The 17426-nt window shown below is 26.9% G+C and overlaps 1 protein-coding gene and 1 pseudogene across 1 annotated transcript; one reads left to right on the top strand and one right to left on the bottom strand.

Annotated features, from left to right (window-relative positions):
* Positions 1-5801: 5801 nt before the first annotated feature.
* LOC112599470 (protein decapentaplegic-like) lies at positions 5802-14275 on the bottom strand. The gene is made up of 6 exons (XM_025346388.1): positions 13773-14275; positions 9278-9379; positions 9026-9184; positions 7545-7749; positions 7207-7433; positions 5802-6372 (listed from the first exon to the last, which is right to left on the bottom strand). The coding sequence occupies exons 1-6, from the start codon at positions 13876-13878 to the stop codon at positions 5969-5971; spliced, it is 1203 nt and encodes a 400-aa protein (XP_025202173.1). The 5' UTR covers positions 13879-14275; the 3' UTR covers positions 5802-5968.
* A 1439-nt stretch (positions 14276-15714) lies between these two features.
* The window catches only part of LOC112599459, a 9509-nt pseudogene continuing 7797 nt past the window's right edge, over positions 15715-17426 (top strand).

Raw genomic sequence — 17426 nt, 5'->3', positions numbered from 1 at the left:
ACAAATGATCACGTCCTGCAGTCGACGGGGGACGGCGATAACATTAAAATGTGTACCTGCTATTGTATTAGTACGTATGCGTACGAAAATAATATTATTCCTCGTTATTACTATGATTACCGGTAGGCACAATAATAACAATTAAACATTATTTTATTATTATTATTATTATTGTCGTATCGGTGTGTAGATGATACGTCCCGCTATCGGCTTACACATGCCAAATATTTTCGTCGAGACGTGCACGCGCGTGCCTGCGCGTGTGCGTGAGAAATTTGTGTTTGTAAGTTACGTACGACGTGCGTGCGTGCGTGCGTGTGCGTCGTCGGTGCACTGCAGCCGCAGCTGCTGCTGTTGCAGTCGTCGGGTCGTTATCATTTTAAGTCAAGTAAATTGGTTAATACATTACGTTTTCTTCACTGCGCACGAGTGCACGATATCTAATGATATTATTATCGGCTAGAACGGTTCAGCGGCGGGTTGGGAGGTATGACATGACCGTGGAAATAATGTGATGGAACGAGATACGTGCACGTCTCGCACTCTCGCGCTGTTGTCACTTGGCTATAGAATTATTATTAGTTAATAGTAAGTTATTACTGGGCTTAGGATTTTGTGGCAAATGCTTCTATTGATGGGATTGCGACAGAAAGATAAATATTCTCGTGCATAAACACGGTTTTGAATCGTACCGATTTCAATGAAATTAACTTCAATTTTGCTTTTTTCCACAAAACGTGCTTTTCTCCCGCATTTGGTTCATTTTTTCTTAAGTTTTTTACAATTGTTATGCAAATTTGTTAACGTATTGTTTCTATGTATATTATACTTCGACTGTATTATTATTGACGGAAATTATAAAATCAGCGAAAAAACCAGTAATAAATAGACGACTGTTAAAAATAACTACCGTTATTGTGCCAAAATTGTAGTTTTATCAAATGACCGTAATTTCAGTATTATTTACGACTTCGGGAAAATTATCCGATTCCAATCTATATCTGCACATTTTTATAGCGTGTTCGAGTACTTGATTGGTAAAAATCAGTCAGTGAGGTTTAGTGTTCTGTTAAATTTAATCGTCAAAATGCCAAAAGATGAAAAAGAAAATTTGAAATTAAAAAAAATCGAGAGAATTTGGTGAAAATGTATTAATGACAGACGGAAATATTGTACCTATTTTGTTAATTGTAGGAAGTCATAATTAATTCGGATAAAAATTATTATGTTTAACAACATAATATTGGCAGAGAAAGACATATTATAGAAATACTAATTGAAAAAACGCGAAGCTGAAAAAAAATATAAAGTTACCGTATTATGACAAAACAAGTTAGAGAGAGTTAATAGTTGAAGTAGTGAAATTGATTTTAAAAAAGTGCAACCGTGTTTTTTGAATTTTCCAAAGAATAATGGATATGCAGAACTTCAAAAAATCAATAGCATTTATGATGGCACTGCACTAAATATTAATGTGAAACAGTATGTAAAATATGCATCATTGTATCAATTACTTCAGTTGATGTGAAAATGTCATTTTCTGTGTATACAAATAAATTAGGACCCAATAGAGTTTTAACGAAAATGATTTGTCTAAATATATGGTTGTAAATTCCGTTTTTAATACTTAATTTAATGTGTAATTAAAATTTTTTTTTTATAGAATTAAATTTAATAAACACTTTTTTTATTGCTTTTTTTTGGCTATTTAAAATTTTTTTTTAAGGATATATTTTGTTACAAAATCCGAGCCCTAGTTAATTACCAGTATTAACCTCCGTCCACGGACAAAACCACAGAAATGAGATCAACCGTACATCAAATAGAATTAAAATTTTTTCAGATTTTGCAGAGCGAAGGGTGATTGTATTAGTTTTATAATTTATAGTGATGTGAGTTTTTAAATTTTTTTAAAATTGTCATTACCATTTGGAACGCTAAAAATGTTTCAATCTTCAACATATATTCAGGTAAAGAAATTATTGTAATATTGTATATATTAATGTTATTAATTTTTGAGTCAAAATAGACTTACCTATACTGTAAAACAGTTTATAAATAACCGAATAGGTTCGTGTTATCGATAGGCAATAGCATAAAATGTATCAACTATATAAATGTTTTAAAAATGTCAATGTGTACTTGTGTATATAAAATATGTAAAATTTTCAAATTCCATGAATAATTAAAATTTACAACAAAATGACTAAAAGAGCTATTTTTTTATTTAAATATTTAATTTCATTAATTTTGTTCTAACTTATAAACTTCAATTGTTTATTAGGGAAATCGTATAGTATTTGTATATTTTTTAGATTTTTTGTTTCAGTACTTAAGTGTTACTTTTGAGGAACTTTGTATTAGTTGTATTACATTTTGCGCATATATGAATATTAAAATTTATTATATTATAACTACAAAATAATTTGTAAGTTAATATTCATACAATTTTTAATTTTATTATCACTTGAAATTTTAAAAATTAATATAAGAATGCTCATAAGTTTATTTAAAAAAATTGAAAAAAGTCTAGGTTAAGGTTAAAGTCACAATAATTTTTATGAGCGATTAAAACTCAAATTTTGACAACATTGAATTTTCTAACTTATATGTACTAATATTATTTTATGGTACCTAGTTCTACCTATTTTGTAGACAATGAATTTTTTTAAATATTCGAACTAATTTTAAACTATTTATGTAGAGAATTTAATTGTTTTTATATGTTTTAACAATGTTGATAATAAATTATAATATTTCTAGTCAAAAAGCTTAATTTATACTAGACTATTATAAGTTGTTCTTATAGAAATTTAAAAATATTAAGAATATACAAGTAGGATGTTTGTATAAGCGATTGAAGTTCAAATTTTGATAAAATATGTCAAAATCATAAAAGTTGACAAATTCGTTTATGTAGTAAGTAATTTATAGAATGTTTAATATTTTGTAGTTAAGGTATGAAAATTTAACAAAAAGTTTCTCATAAAGTACCTAGTTCATACTGAAAACTAAAGTTCTAAAAACATACTCATTACAATTTTTTTTTATGTATGTTTGAATCGTTATAAGGAATAATGATTTTAGTTATTTAATTATTTCAGAATTTTATAATTCAAAAATATTATCTATTCGTACCGAACATTATCGTTAGCGTTAAATAGAGCTCAGTTATATACACAGACTTTTGTACTGATACAATTGTTATCTGTAGTTATATGCTATCACTCATTCTCTTTCCAACTTTTCTCAATACCTATATAGTTATATCGCTGTAAATTTTAGTTACTATATTTATTTAACTATTATCATTATTATTTTTATTAATTTACATTCCATGTTATTTTTGAATACTTAGCAAAATTTATTAATTATTATTTTTATGTTATCTTAGTATATTTTGTATATTAACTTGTCTATTGTTATACATTTTTCATCGTTTTTGTCATTCTATTACTTATTGTAGAATTGGTACAATATGTATTGTCATGGAGAAGTTATTATTATTCATTTCAGTTTGCTTTTTTTTTAAGTCGTCATATATTATATTGTATAATAATTGCATTAATGTTGTTGTAACGAGACTTGTGGGTAGTATATACGTATTTCTATAGGTACTTATGAGTTGTTCACCTGCCTCAGATTTAGTTATATAGCTTATTAGTTATAAGTATGTTCCTTTATTTACAATGTATCCCGTGGCCATATTATGAATCAAACCATAGTGCCCCTCCGCCCTATCCACAAATTCACTATCCTTATTTTCATTACTGTACATTAAATTGCCTATCATCAAGGCGTGTAAGTTGAATTACCTACCTAATAAATATTAAATACCAGACGCTTTTAAATGAAATAAAATAGTCATTTTGATATTCTCTCTTTCATGCTTATATATTACCTAATTATGGGTATTATTAATATAAACATTGATAATCATTAAAGTAGTATTAAAAAATACAAGTTATATGTTAAAAAATGTAACAGAATATTAATTTACCAAAGTCAAGTTATAGTCATAAAAATGGTTTTTGATTTAACCAAATAAAAATATTCAATGAGAACAAATATTTTTATTATTATCAATTTGTTGATACTTAATTTCAACAACGATCAAGTATTTTAACATTAAAAGTTATTGACAATTTTGAATTACAAAATATAATCATACATTTAGAGTAGTATAATATTATGCTTGAGCTGTAGTCCATAAAATATTTATGTAATTTAGTTCTAACATTTAATCTAAAAAAAGAAATAAAATTTGTTTGGAAATTATATTTTTATACTTAAAATAATATAATTTATAGGTACTACGATTGCTTCAAATAAAATTTCGTTTTTTTTTTTAACATTATTTTTAAAGAAATAATTTTACATTTTTTTTTATTCAGGATAAATTTTTTTTATATATATTTAATTTATGTATGTATACGAATACATATTGCAACTCCAGATAAATTTTTTCCTGTCCTTTATGTCCTTTAGTAAAATTTAAATTAATTTAATATTTATTTTAGACACTAAATATTGGAAAGTTTGAAAAGTTTAAATTGCTAGGAAATCCTTACTTCTATGATGTTACAAATATATAACAGTGATATATTAAAAATAAATATTTTTAATAATGCTTATCTACATTTTTGAATCATAAACCATTGATTCTAAAACACACAGTTAATAAAAATAATAATAATAATAAAAATAATAGTAATAAAAAAAAAAATGTACAATGCAGTTAAATTTTTATACTTAATAATATTTATTCAAATAAAGTATACATTACCATTTAATAAAATAACAACGAAAACAAAATATTAATAAATAACTTAAATGTATAGGAATAGAAATAATAGTAACAAAAATTCATGTTAGGTTGTCGTATAAATGTTTAATATACAAAACATATGTCTAAGACACAATCATCATGATTATTTAACATTAAAACGGAATTGTATTTGTTTTGGACTAGACTTATAATTTATTTTTTACAATTATGTCCATTTGTATGTATTTACAAGTATTTTTTTTGTACAGAATTACTAACTCGTTACTGAAAAAAAAATAAATATTTGATACTGATGTTTACACTGTATTATATATATATTTATTTATATTGATGTATCAGCTAAAACAGTAAAAATAGGTTTTATTTTAATCTTTCAGGCTAAATAATTTTGACTAAGTTGAAGAGCACACACGTGTACATATGTATATTGCATATATTTATGTACATTAAATAATATGTAGTCACATCGATCATATTTGGACTAAAATTGAATCGATAATTTTTGATGGTATGAAATGTATTCACTTTGTATGTTTTTCCAAATTTTTCACTTAATAATTTATTAAATTTTTGAAATTTTTAAATATGTAAACTTAAGTACAAAATTATTTTGAAATTTTTGAAATTTTTGAAATTACTTAAAAAGTGTTTTGTGGTGAAATAAACGTACCTTATATTTTTTTTTAAATTAGAATACACTTTTTTTTGTAATTTATTAAATTAACAATTATTATACCTATCATTTCGATGTATCTAATTTAATTTTTGAACGAGTTGTTTCTTAGTTAATAAAATGTTTATATTAAAAATTATAGAACTTAAAAATTTTTATATTAAGAATGATAGAATTTAAAAATGTTTTTTAGAAATATAAGATAGATTTAATATTTGATCTAGTATTTATTATACTTTACTTGGACTATTTTTACAAATTATAATATAGTTTGTATTTTCACAGAGCATTCCATTTTAAGTACAAAAAATCAAAAGAATTTGAAAATTTGGTATTTAATTATAATTATAAAATTTCAAAAATCAGATTTTAAATAATTGTGAGAGAGTATGCTTAGCAAATTATTCTAGATGTACGTATACGTTCAGGTATCTTAATACAGTTACTGTGGGTAGGTTATGACGTTGAATCGAAAATTATAGCCATCGTGTACATAACTACCGCTATTATCTACATCCGCACTCCTCAACGGTCATTTCCGGGTAGTTTTTCACTACCAACTTTCCATCGTCGTCCACGTAGAGCAATGTCTGAGTACTCAGCTTGGTCGGTACGCAACACGCCCGGGAAACTGCAGCCGGATTATACGAGTTTATCAGCGTTTGCATTACCGCGTGGTTAGACGCGTTAATATGATTAGCCAACGGAAACGTACACTCTCCATGGCAGTAGAACGCGTTATATCCCGGAGGAGCTTGGATCCAATCACTGAACCCGATGTCTTTGAAGTCTACATACATCGAATACCGTTGACAGATCTTCTTCTTTTTCGATTTCTTCTGCGACCCTCCAACTTCGTCTGTCGACCGTTTGCTCCGCTGCAATATCCGTTCCATCGAGCTCTTCTCGCCTGTAAAACGATTCAATAACACAATATTATTATTAATTATAATTTATCACATATTTTAATAACAATTCACACTGTGATATAGAACTACTGTTGTGTTTCGTGTTTAACGGTATTCTATCCCATCTATGTTACTACTAAAATAAACCTACCTCATGCCTACTGAACAGACTTTTTTAGTGAACGGATAAAATTTCTGGAAATATATTTAAATTCATCATAACGCTTAACTAAAAATGATTTTTTTTTTTTTTAATTTGTCCTTAAAAACCTTAGTTTAAGTTTTTTTAATTTCGAATATTTAGAAATTTGATTCTTAATGATATTATTAGAGAGAACAAATTAATTATTAAATAATGCAAGAATGTCTTTTTTTAAGTAAATACGTTATTGCTTATTAATCATTAATTATTATTATAAAGAAGTGTTTTAATAAAGGTAGAGCAGTGAAGCACAAATAAAATATAAATTAGTTATAATTTATAATTTATAGTTATTAAATTAGTCATAATCGTTATTTACTATTTAAAAATTACGCAGTTAAAAACATTATTTCTGGCGGTAAAATAATAATCAAAAATAGAATAAATTGTAGATAAAGTAGACCTTAGTATATTGACGACTTTTAAGACTACTATATATCATGGTTTTATGGTAGCGTTGTGCTAGGAAATAATTTTGAATTAGAAATTGTGTTTAAACGTATTGAATATTTTTTGTGTTTAGGAAAGCTGGACAAATTTTAAACATTTAGGATACCTAGTTTTTATTTACTTATAATCGCAATAAGTATCAATATCAGGTTAAACATTATAGTAAAAATAGCATTATACTTACTAATTGTTCCGTCATCGGTATAGACCAATAGTAATGTATTTTCAGGTGATAAAAAATCAAATACGCTTAGCAAATGTGTGTGACTACCAGACTCCGTGACGCATTGTACTAACATACCATGGTTATCTTTGAACTTGTTCTTCGACAGTCTTTCTACAAAAGGTGTTACGTCAAAACTTTCGGTCTTTGAAATCGTTGACATATTAATTGATTTGGAATCGATAACTCTATAAATTTAAATATGACTCAATTTAATAATTATTTAATAAAAATTAGAAATGTATATAAATGTTACCTATTAATTATATCTACCACAGTGATTGTTTGTTTATAAATACCTGAGAATAGGTTTTGATAGACCTTTTGTGCCAGGTTGAATTATATCATGTATAATCACATAAATAAATTCTTCATTTTGTAGTACTTTATCATACTTCATTGTAAAACGAACTTCAGCAGCTTTAACCTGGTCTTGTTCCGGTAAGGAATCTATATCGAACTGTAGTCTATATTTTTTAGTCTTAGCATTAATTGGAGCTGATCCTGTATAAATATAATCGTAATAATTAATTTCATTATTCATTAAATATATTCTACTAAAATTTATTACAGTAGAACCTCGATTATTCTAACCTCCGTTATATGAACCTTAATCCGAACTACAATTTTCGAATCCCAACGTTAAAATTCGTTGAAGCTCTTATACACGCGCAGCCGGTTTACTGATTTTATCATTATTTTAATTTATATTAACGCACTTCATACATATATGTCTATGAATATCAAGTCATATTTTTTCCACCACACATTACGTCTTTGAGTCAGCCCATAGACTAGGAAGTAATTGAAAAGTTCAAGAGAATGTATCGAACACAAATGTTGAGGATACTTTTATTAAATGAAGGCACTGAAGAGAGTATTGTTGCATTTCCAAAATTATTAGTATTGCTATTACTTGGTAGTAGATGCGTGGGATAATTTGACTGAGAAAAATCTATAAAATGCATGGGAAAATTAAAATTGTGGGTTGCTTCTAAGGAGTTGGAAGCCGAAAAAGAAACCGATCTAAATAGTCTTAATGGTTTTTTTTAAATTTATTTAATGATATTTTAGGAATCAAGACTGTAACTACGATGACGCTATTGATTGGCTATCGACTTATGTAAATGATCGAGGACATCAAGTATTAGATGATGGTGAAGTTATTTCTTTGTTTTAAAATGACAGCGGGAACGAAGAAACTGACGATAGTAGTAGTGACGAAAGTATGAGTATATCTAAAAAACCTATTAAAGCATTTGTTGCGTTTGATATTGGCCTTGAGTGGTTGGAAAAATAGATTGAATATTGTCCAATACAATTATTTTATCTTATACGTTTGCAAGACTTAGTTGTAGAAAAGCGTGTCGTATAGCTTATCGTCAAATGAAAATGGATAATTTTGCCAAAAAAATTTCATAAATTTGTGTACTTTACAATTATATATTTCTAAATACGTAATATAGTTTTAATATAATAATAATAATTAATAAAAATACATAATAACATATAATTGAATGTTAAAAAACATGTTTTTAAACCAATTTCCTGGATCCAAACTAGGTGTGGTCCTAATTAGTTCGGACAATCAATGTTCTACTGTAGCTCAATATAATGTAATATTCATTATAAATTAGTATTAATTTATTTTATTTTGATAAAAATACTATAAATATAAGATAATTACTGATTTACTTGTTCGTACGTAATTTAGGTATTATATGTTTTGTGTCAAAAAATAATAGCATTGGTATACTATTTATGAACAATTCATTATTACCTTTGTTGAAGTAAGCTCTAGCAGTATTAGCAGACGTTGTGTGCAAACCAGGAAGAGCAAAATGTGTTGTCATATTTTGTTCTAACATCGATTTATACAGCTCCATAGTGGCAGATGGTATCTTAATGTTTTCCTTTACCACAGGTCTTCGGCTTAAACCTTTACAATAAATCGATAATTCAATACAATTATTTCCACTTAGTCGTGCTTGAAATAATTATTGCTATGATAATTGTATTGTATAAATTTTACCTAATTTTGTAAGTAAATTTTTTTCCACTTCATCATTTCCGGCAATGGCCGTCAATCCGGTGTGTAGCATAGACAATAATATTAGTAAAATAATCATTGTATCTAAATTCAAAACAATTATAAGTATGTTAATGTTAAATGGTGCACAAAATACACTTGTAAAATATTATTTAAAATTTAAATAGAAAATATATTAACCGTTGGTTTGAAATAACACATACATCATATTTATAGCTACAGTAAAAAACTACATAAATTCTTCATTAGTTATTAGCTTATTACCTTTTGAATAATTTGACATCAAACCATAGATTTTGGAAGCATTAGTGTTCAAAATCAGTACGTATGGTTTTAATTCTAGTTTTAATATTATTTGTTCATTTTTGCGAATGCTGCTATAACGTAGGTCAACGTTGTTTATAATTAGGTTCGAAACAGTTCAAGCATAATATATGAATTATTTATTATAGAATCAGCTATCATTGTCATCGATTATTGTTTATGAAATTTACTTTATGTAATATAACGTGGAAGTAAAATTAATTTCACTTTTAAATTGAATGTTTATTTTTAATTTTTGTTTTTTTATATATTACATTTTTTAAGTTTTAAGCTGTTCTGTATCTATATTACTATTATTAGTTTATTAAAAAGTTTTATAAATTTCCTATTATTAGGACGATGCATTTACTATTAAAAATGGTGGTTTTAAAAAGATAATCTTCCTCTTATTGGAACTTGGTTAATTACGTTTGAAATTTCAAATTTGAAAGGAGAAAAAGTTGTTAATCACTTGATGTTTAGTAGGGATTGAGCGTACTTCGCCATCAAGTAATATCCTATAACATTGGTATTAAATTTGAATTCAATGATAAAACTAATGTTTATTAGTGCATACAAAAAAAATTCTGAGCCAAGATGATCACCTATAGGGTCCAGATTTATATGCATTTGCATGTTTTTTCTGAATAGTCCAAAAAATAACTATGTAAACTACAAGTTTGATTTGTAGTCAATAGATCCTAAATAGAAAGTTTTATTTTGTCATTTTTTGATATGTACTGTATATTTCTGTATTTTACAATTTTTTCATTGCATATACATATACGGTTTTTATATGCAAATATGTAATATTTTGCTTATTTTAATGAAAATAACGTATTTATAGTTATATTTATAGTCCATGTAATTTGATAAAATCGTTTTCTTATTTTATCTGACACCTATCAGGACAAGAAGTAATCTGTTATTGAGTAGATATTAGTGAATCATACATTCGTCGTGATCTGTGTGTGCATAACTTTTATTCGATTTTATTTATTTATACTTAATGAAAATAAAAGACATTTTTTTAATCAATTTTTTGCATATTTTGCATATTTAAAGTGCATATTTGAATGATACTCAGTACATAAATGCATGCATATTTAATACACTTTTAGTGCATATAATTCTGGGCTCTAATCATCTACAACTTATTGGCACTCAGTCTATATTATACAGTGTATTTTATAATAAACTATTATTGATAATACAATCATTTATGTTACTATTAGTAATATTGTAGATTGAATTATTTTTTGTCAAAAAAATTGTATTTATTATATTATTAATATTTAATAATTATAAATGTACATATTAATTATATTGTATTATTTTACTGCGCGATTTATTGCTTTATATAAGAATAATAATTATGTATTTAATTATATTTAAGTTTTAGTTATATAAAAGAAAAATGTATTGTAATTGCTAATTGCTCTATTTATTTATCGAATTTGTATTTTTTTAAAGTGAATTCTTAAGAAAAAAACGAAGATGTTCATTGTGGCCTATTATCTTTTTGAAGATAACATATAAAAAAAAAATTTGTATTATTGTTGATTACGATTAATTTTCATGTTAAAACGGTGTAAATAAATTTGTGGTATTTATAAATAAGAATAAATTATACTTATATATTTTTTAGAATTTTAGATTTCAGTATGGTCTAAATATGAGAAACTTTGTTAAATTATCTTTTTATATAATACTAGTTACCGTGGAGGTGAACTTTTAGACTTTTACCGCAGATATCAATATTTATTCATTTGACGGTTTAGTAAAAATATCTGTTAAATAAGTCTAGTCTGTATAAGCATTAACTACTTATCATTGAATTAATATTGAAATTGTTATTGGTTAATATTGATATGTATATATAATATACCTGTTTGTTAGGGTTTTATTATATATAATAATATGTTAATAATTGTTTTAAAAGTAGATGAAAATGACAAAGTAAAATTGAACGAAAGTAAGTTGAACTATAATAATCATGTAGTTACCATTACCTGAACAAGTATTTCATGGATAATAAATTAGTAACTTTTTAAATAGAAAAGCAATCATTTTTCATTACTATGTGAAAGGTTTTCAAAGTTATAACATGCAGAATTAAGACAGCATTAAATAAATACTATTATAAATACCGATGTATTTTACACAAAAAAAATAATACCTAACTAGTAATTTAATTTTATTAAACTTAATTAAAACGAAAAATTAAGTTCATAATGTTTTAGAGAAAATAGATTTTATTTAAAAAAATGCACAATTTTTATAACATATTGATTTAGAAAGTGGAATCGTTTTATTTTTTATTAAAACTAACTTGGGATTCCTCGTTAAAAAATATTGTAGATGGAACATCCAAATATTTCACCAAATACTTTTGTCAATTATTTACTATTCATGGATTAATAAATAATTATTACATAACTCTTGCTTTTTTTTTTGTTAAAAAATTTAAGTGAACAAAACATATTATACTGGTACATTTATTTTATTAAATTCGTAGTGTTAAAAAATAGATTGTAATTTTAAGCCAAACATAATTTATAAGTATTGACTTTGAAAAAGCCATACACAATTCTAAAACATTATTAAATTACCAATTTTTATTTTTGTTTTCAATATAAATGTATATATATATATATATATATACATTTAAACTTAATATTTTTGATAATAATAAAATATTAAATAATTTAAAAAAGTCAAAATATATTGAATAATTCTAAATAACTATAATTATGTAAAGTAATAAAAGTTATTAATTTATTGTAAACTTAATTTTTATAATTATAACTTATGTGTGTATTAAAGTGAAATTAACCACTATTTAATTCTACACGAGAGGAAACTAGTGTGAAAATTCTTGAGAGGCAACTCGTGTATAATTATGAAATATCTGGTCATCGGAGGCAGCTAGTATGTATTAAATTTTTATTTAAGATAAGGATAAGAGGGCGATTCGTATATTTTGGGAGGCAACTAGCATACTCTGGTACCTATACTCGTATCTAAAGAAAACGCATAATTATTAGTTATTACTCATTTGTATATCTTAACCTAGTGAAAACGTATCCATTGCTAAAGAAAGTTCAAATATTGTTTCAATAAAGTTATACCTATATTATAGAAGGTGAATCGGTATACACATCAAAATAGTTATATGCATTTCGTAAATCGTTTTTCACACCCAAGGTTTATGTACTTGTTATCTGTTATAATGTTGTCTATTTTGTTTTTGTATTTATAAATTTAATATTTAAGGAGATTCAATATTTTCTATGATTTTTACAAAAATAGACTGTCTTATGCTAGATAACGCATCTCTAAATTATGTGGGCAAATTAAATTCACAATATGTTTTTCATGATAATTTTTAAATATAAAATTTTGTTCATGATTTTTATTTATCATAATATTTTTACGTTTACGTAGTTAGTGAATGATTTAGATAATTCGGGTAACATTTACATATACATTAACATTCTTCAATAATATTTAATTTATTTTTGTATAAGTTAACTGCTCAATATTTCCTAATAGGTTTTTTTTTTTTTACTTAAAACCATTAAACACGAAGAATTTTTTTAATTTTCTCACTCATTAACATCACTTTCATTTTAATGCACGCACTTATACCTATTACAGTAAATACACATGTGTCTTGGTTGTCATTAGACTGACAATACGAAATTTAGATTTGTTTGCGCATTTGGCTAACTATTGATACTGTCGAGAAAAGAAAAACATAATAATTCATTATAGTATAGTGCGTTATCGACATGTGTGTGCATGCGATTTATTTTACACACAGTCACACACACTATAATGATCACTTATATTAGTTACTACGAACACGTTTACACGACCCGCACGCAAACGCACAGGAAATTTCCCTGTATTAAACTCTTTACAAACGGTCGATTTCGAATCTCCTTAATACAGTGGATTATTTATTTGTGAAGACGTTTTGATTACACGATTTTCGTTTTGACCACTATACTTAATATTTATATGTATTAATTGTATCAATTGGCAATATACTAATAAATTATAATTGAACATAATATATATAACGTGGGTACAAACTACTATAATTAGTATCGTTTGGTGTACTGTCATGGAATTATCGTGATAAATACGTATAAGAATCCTGGTTTACCTGGTGCAGTGTGATGCTGTTGACGTCGTTTCAGAAAAAAAACCGTGTGCGTTGAGTCGACGACGAAAATATATAGCTGTGTTATGACCAAAAAACACAGTATCATATTACTCGCGGACGGATGTCGTGTTACACGCACTTCGCCGTTCGGCGTACCAGCCAGCCGCGTTTATGTTGTATATAGTGACAATAACGTTCAGACGGTTAACTGGCGGTCCCGCGAGCGTATAATATTATTTGTGCAAAAGGGCTGCGGACACGAAAATGTGACGGTGACGCGTAAAAGACGCGCGCGACGTTGCTGCTGCACAAATGCACGACCAAACCGAAAACGAGTTGATAGTGAAATGATGATCGCCGCAGGGCTTCGGAGGGTATTGTCGGTGCATTGTGTGCGCATATAAACACAACAAAACGTTCATGCCCGAGCCGTACACACGTGTGACCGACCGGCCGACCGGCCGACCGACCGCGCCGCCGGAAATCGGCAGACAAACGGGCGCCCGTTCGGGTTGGACGCGACGAGCGGGGGATCGTCGGGGTTTTGTGAGTGCGTATGTGCGCGGTAGTGTGTGGCGGGATTGGGGAGTCGATGGTCAAAGGGCGTGGTTTTCGTATTTCTGGAAACCAGATTTCTCGGCGGCTGCAACACAACGCACGACGATCCTACAGCGCATATTATTACACGCAGAATGTTATAATATTGTGTGCGTTCGATGCGATGCTCGATATGGGGAAAAGAAAAGTAGTGGGTACGGACTACGGACGAGGGACGCGGGAATGCGACGAACATTATTGCTTTATGCCTGCCAACATAATACGCGTTCCCACGGAGACTCGATGACCAAAACGTCACTACTATATATACCTTCTTTGATGAAATCGTTTTTATTTTTGACCCCTTTGGCTGCACCGTCGCATTACGGCCAACCCGCTGTCAGTAAAATAGTAACGATTATCGTTCAATCGTGCGAGTTTCAATGACAATTATTAAACATATATTAAGAGTTGCAGATCCATCGTAACAATATTATCGTTTTGAATATTGGTAAAAACAGGTATTAAATATATTGTATTTTGGCATTTGCCATTTTTCACTAGGATCTAATTCGGCTATTGTCGAAAAACTTATCTCCTAAAGTATATAATACTAATATGGTACGGTGGAAGTGAAATTAAAATATAATATTCGTAGACGATCGTCTATGTAACAATAATAAATAATAATGATGCTGTGACGAAGCACTGCGCATTATTATAGGAATATTTATTCAAAACGTTATGGGTGATACACCGTTTCGTTTAGTTGTTTGGACACCAGACGGCTCGACGCCGATGTCCAGCTGCTTCCTAAGTGTGTAAAAGCAGATGTGTATAGAGCAGCGGGTGGTCACGGTGATCTTTTTTTTTGTTCCTTTTTAACACAAAATATTTCGAATAGCGATGGTGACAAAAGCCAATTCGTTAGGCCGCTGGTAAATGTTGGTGCCATGCAGTCTCTATAACTATAGTTGATAATATGGTAGATTCGTATTTAAACGTATAACTCTTAAAGACTCATTGTGTACGTAGCTTTGTATTACATTAGTACATTACATGGCGGCACAAAAGGATAAAAAATATAACAGCGTAACTATAAATGCTAAATTGTACTAACTATGTAAATTTCAAAGATATTAGAAATGCCGTTATTTAAATTTATTAATTAATTTGTGAATTTCAAGATAAGCCATTTGCTATGGTATAAATTCAAGGTACTAAAATATAACAAGTATAAAAACTATGCTTTAATGTTAAGAAAAATTTAATTTTGCATTATTGATAAAACATTTAACAACATGTTATTGTTTAATTATGCATTTTCGGAATTTTGATTTATACGGCTATTGATCTCACAGTAGTCAACTATACAGTAATAAATAATATTTTTGATAACTAAAAAATGAAGTTGAAAGCTAATGAAGAATTTAAGCAAATATTTAAACGTATCGTCATTATGGTATTTGTTTAAATAATATTATTTTTGTATTTTTTCAAATCATTTATATTTTATTAATCAAATACAATTAATAATAAATCGTTAAATTCATGAAAAATTGTGATTGTAATACGATTTGAAAAACTCTATTTTTAAAAGTTTTAAAAGTCATAATGTTAAATGTCGTCGCATCTATTGCGTCGTACACATATTTGAGCACCTACTACTAAAAGCACGCATCTGGCGTGATAAATTAAAAACCATTCTCCGGTATGACCTGAGCAAAGTTATTCACTTTTTAACAGAAAAAATAAATAAATATTCGATGAGACGTGAACGTTTTTCTGTAGTGCCTTTTTAAACTATTGAAACGGTTTTATTTGATTTTTCCAGACAGAAAAATGTTTAGCCGTCAAATTATACACAATTGCAGAAATTGTTTGCATTTTCGCGACCTTTAAAAATAAAATCACTAAGTACTCGATAATTATTTGCTTACAGGATATTTATTATTCTGGGGAATAACCTATCTAATGGTCTCCGCGTCTATCGCTATATTATTAAAAAAAAGATGTTAGATAGTATAATAAAATATATTAACTTATCTATGATATCAGACAATGATCACAATATTAAAATACTAATAAACATTATGATTTTATCATAACAATGACATAACATATTATTGTTTAAAAAAATTAAATTAAATCGGTTTTTCCCATGGTCTTAAGAGACTGAATTCAACTACACAGCAACCAACTACTTTTTTATTTATTGTTTTTATCTTAATAGTTCCCTTATATTTTCCGTAAAAATACACCTTGGGAAAATTATTATCTTCAAATTTCTGCATATCAAAACCTGTAGTTGTATATGTTCCCTGAAACATTCAAAAATATTTTATTACTAGGGAATGGATTTTCAAATAAATGCATGCTTTTATTAAAACAAGATATTTAATTCTCAATAAGAAATATTCAAGATTTCTATCACTCTTATTAAAATAACACCAACTTTTGTTTAGATAATTTCTCATTTTTCACTAATTTGTAAATATTTTATCATTTCATCATTCATACGTTTTCAAAACATGTTGCAGTAGGTAAGCAAAAACAGCTATTTATCGGTATATTTTCAAGATTTTTAATTCTAATTACAAACAAATTATAATAAATAAATAATTATAAGCAATTATTGAATAAGTGATAGAAAAACATTTTCAGAACATTATTAATCAATGAAAAATAATAAAATACTTTTGATCAAGTAGTTAGGGTAAATACCACAATACTTTAAATAAGATTATAATTATGTGCACTATTAAAGTAAATGTTAAATTTAATAATTCATTAAAATAATATACTATAATTTTAGGTAAATTGAAAATAAATAATAAGTAAAAATTATTAGTATGTGTTTCGTGTATTATAATTATCCAGGAAATATCATCGATAATTTCTATAGAAATATTGTATTAAAATAAAAATGTATAAATACCAAAACAATTTAGTTGCATCAGTTAACATTTGAAAATGTACCATTTCCGGATCCAATTAAATACTTTTATGAATAGTTTAATTATATATATGAATATATTATATATTTACAGAAATATTTATATGTAACCGTTCATTCTTATAAAAATTTGTATAATTAAACATTTTTACTTATTTAAT

This window comes from Melanaphis sacchari, unplaced genomic scaffold (genome assembly GCF_002803265.2).
Source record: "Melanaphis sacchari strain LSU unplaced genomic scaffold, SCAv2.0 Contig51_pilon_pilon, whole genome shotgun sequence".
Taxonomy (NCBI): domain Eukaryota; kingdom Metazoa; phylum Arthropoda; class Insecta; order Hemiptera; family Aphididae; genus Melanaphis; species Melanaphis sacchari.
Note: the sequence above shows the minus strand (reverse complement) of the source record. Positions and strands in the feature narration are given on the sequence as shown.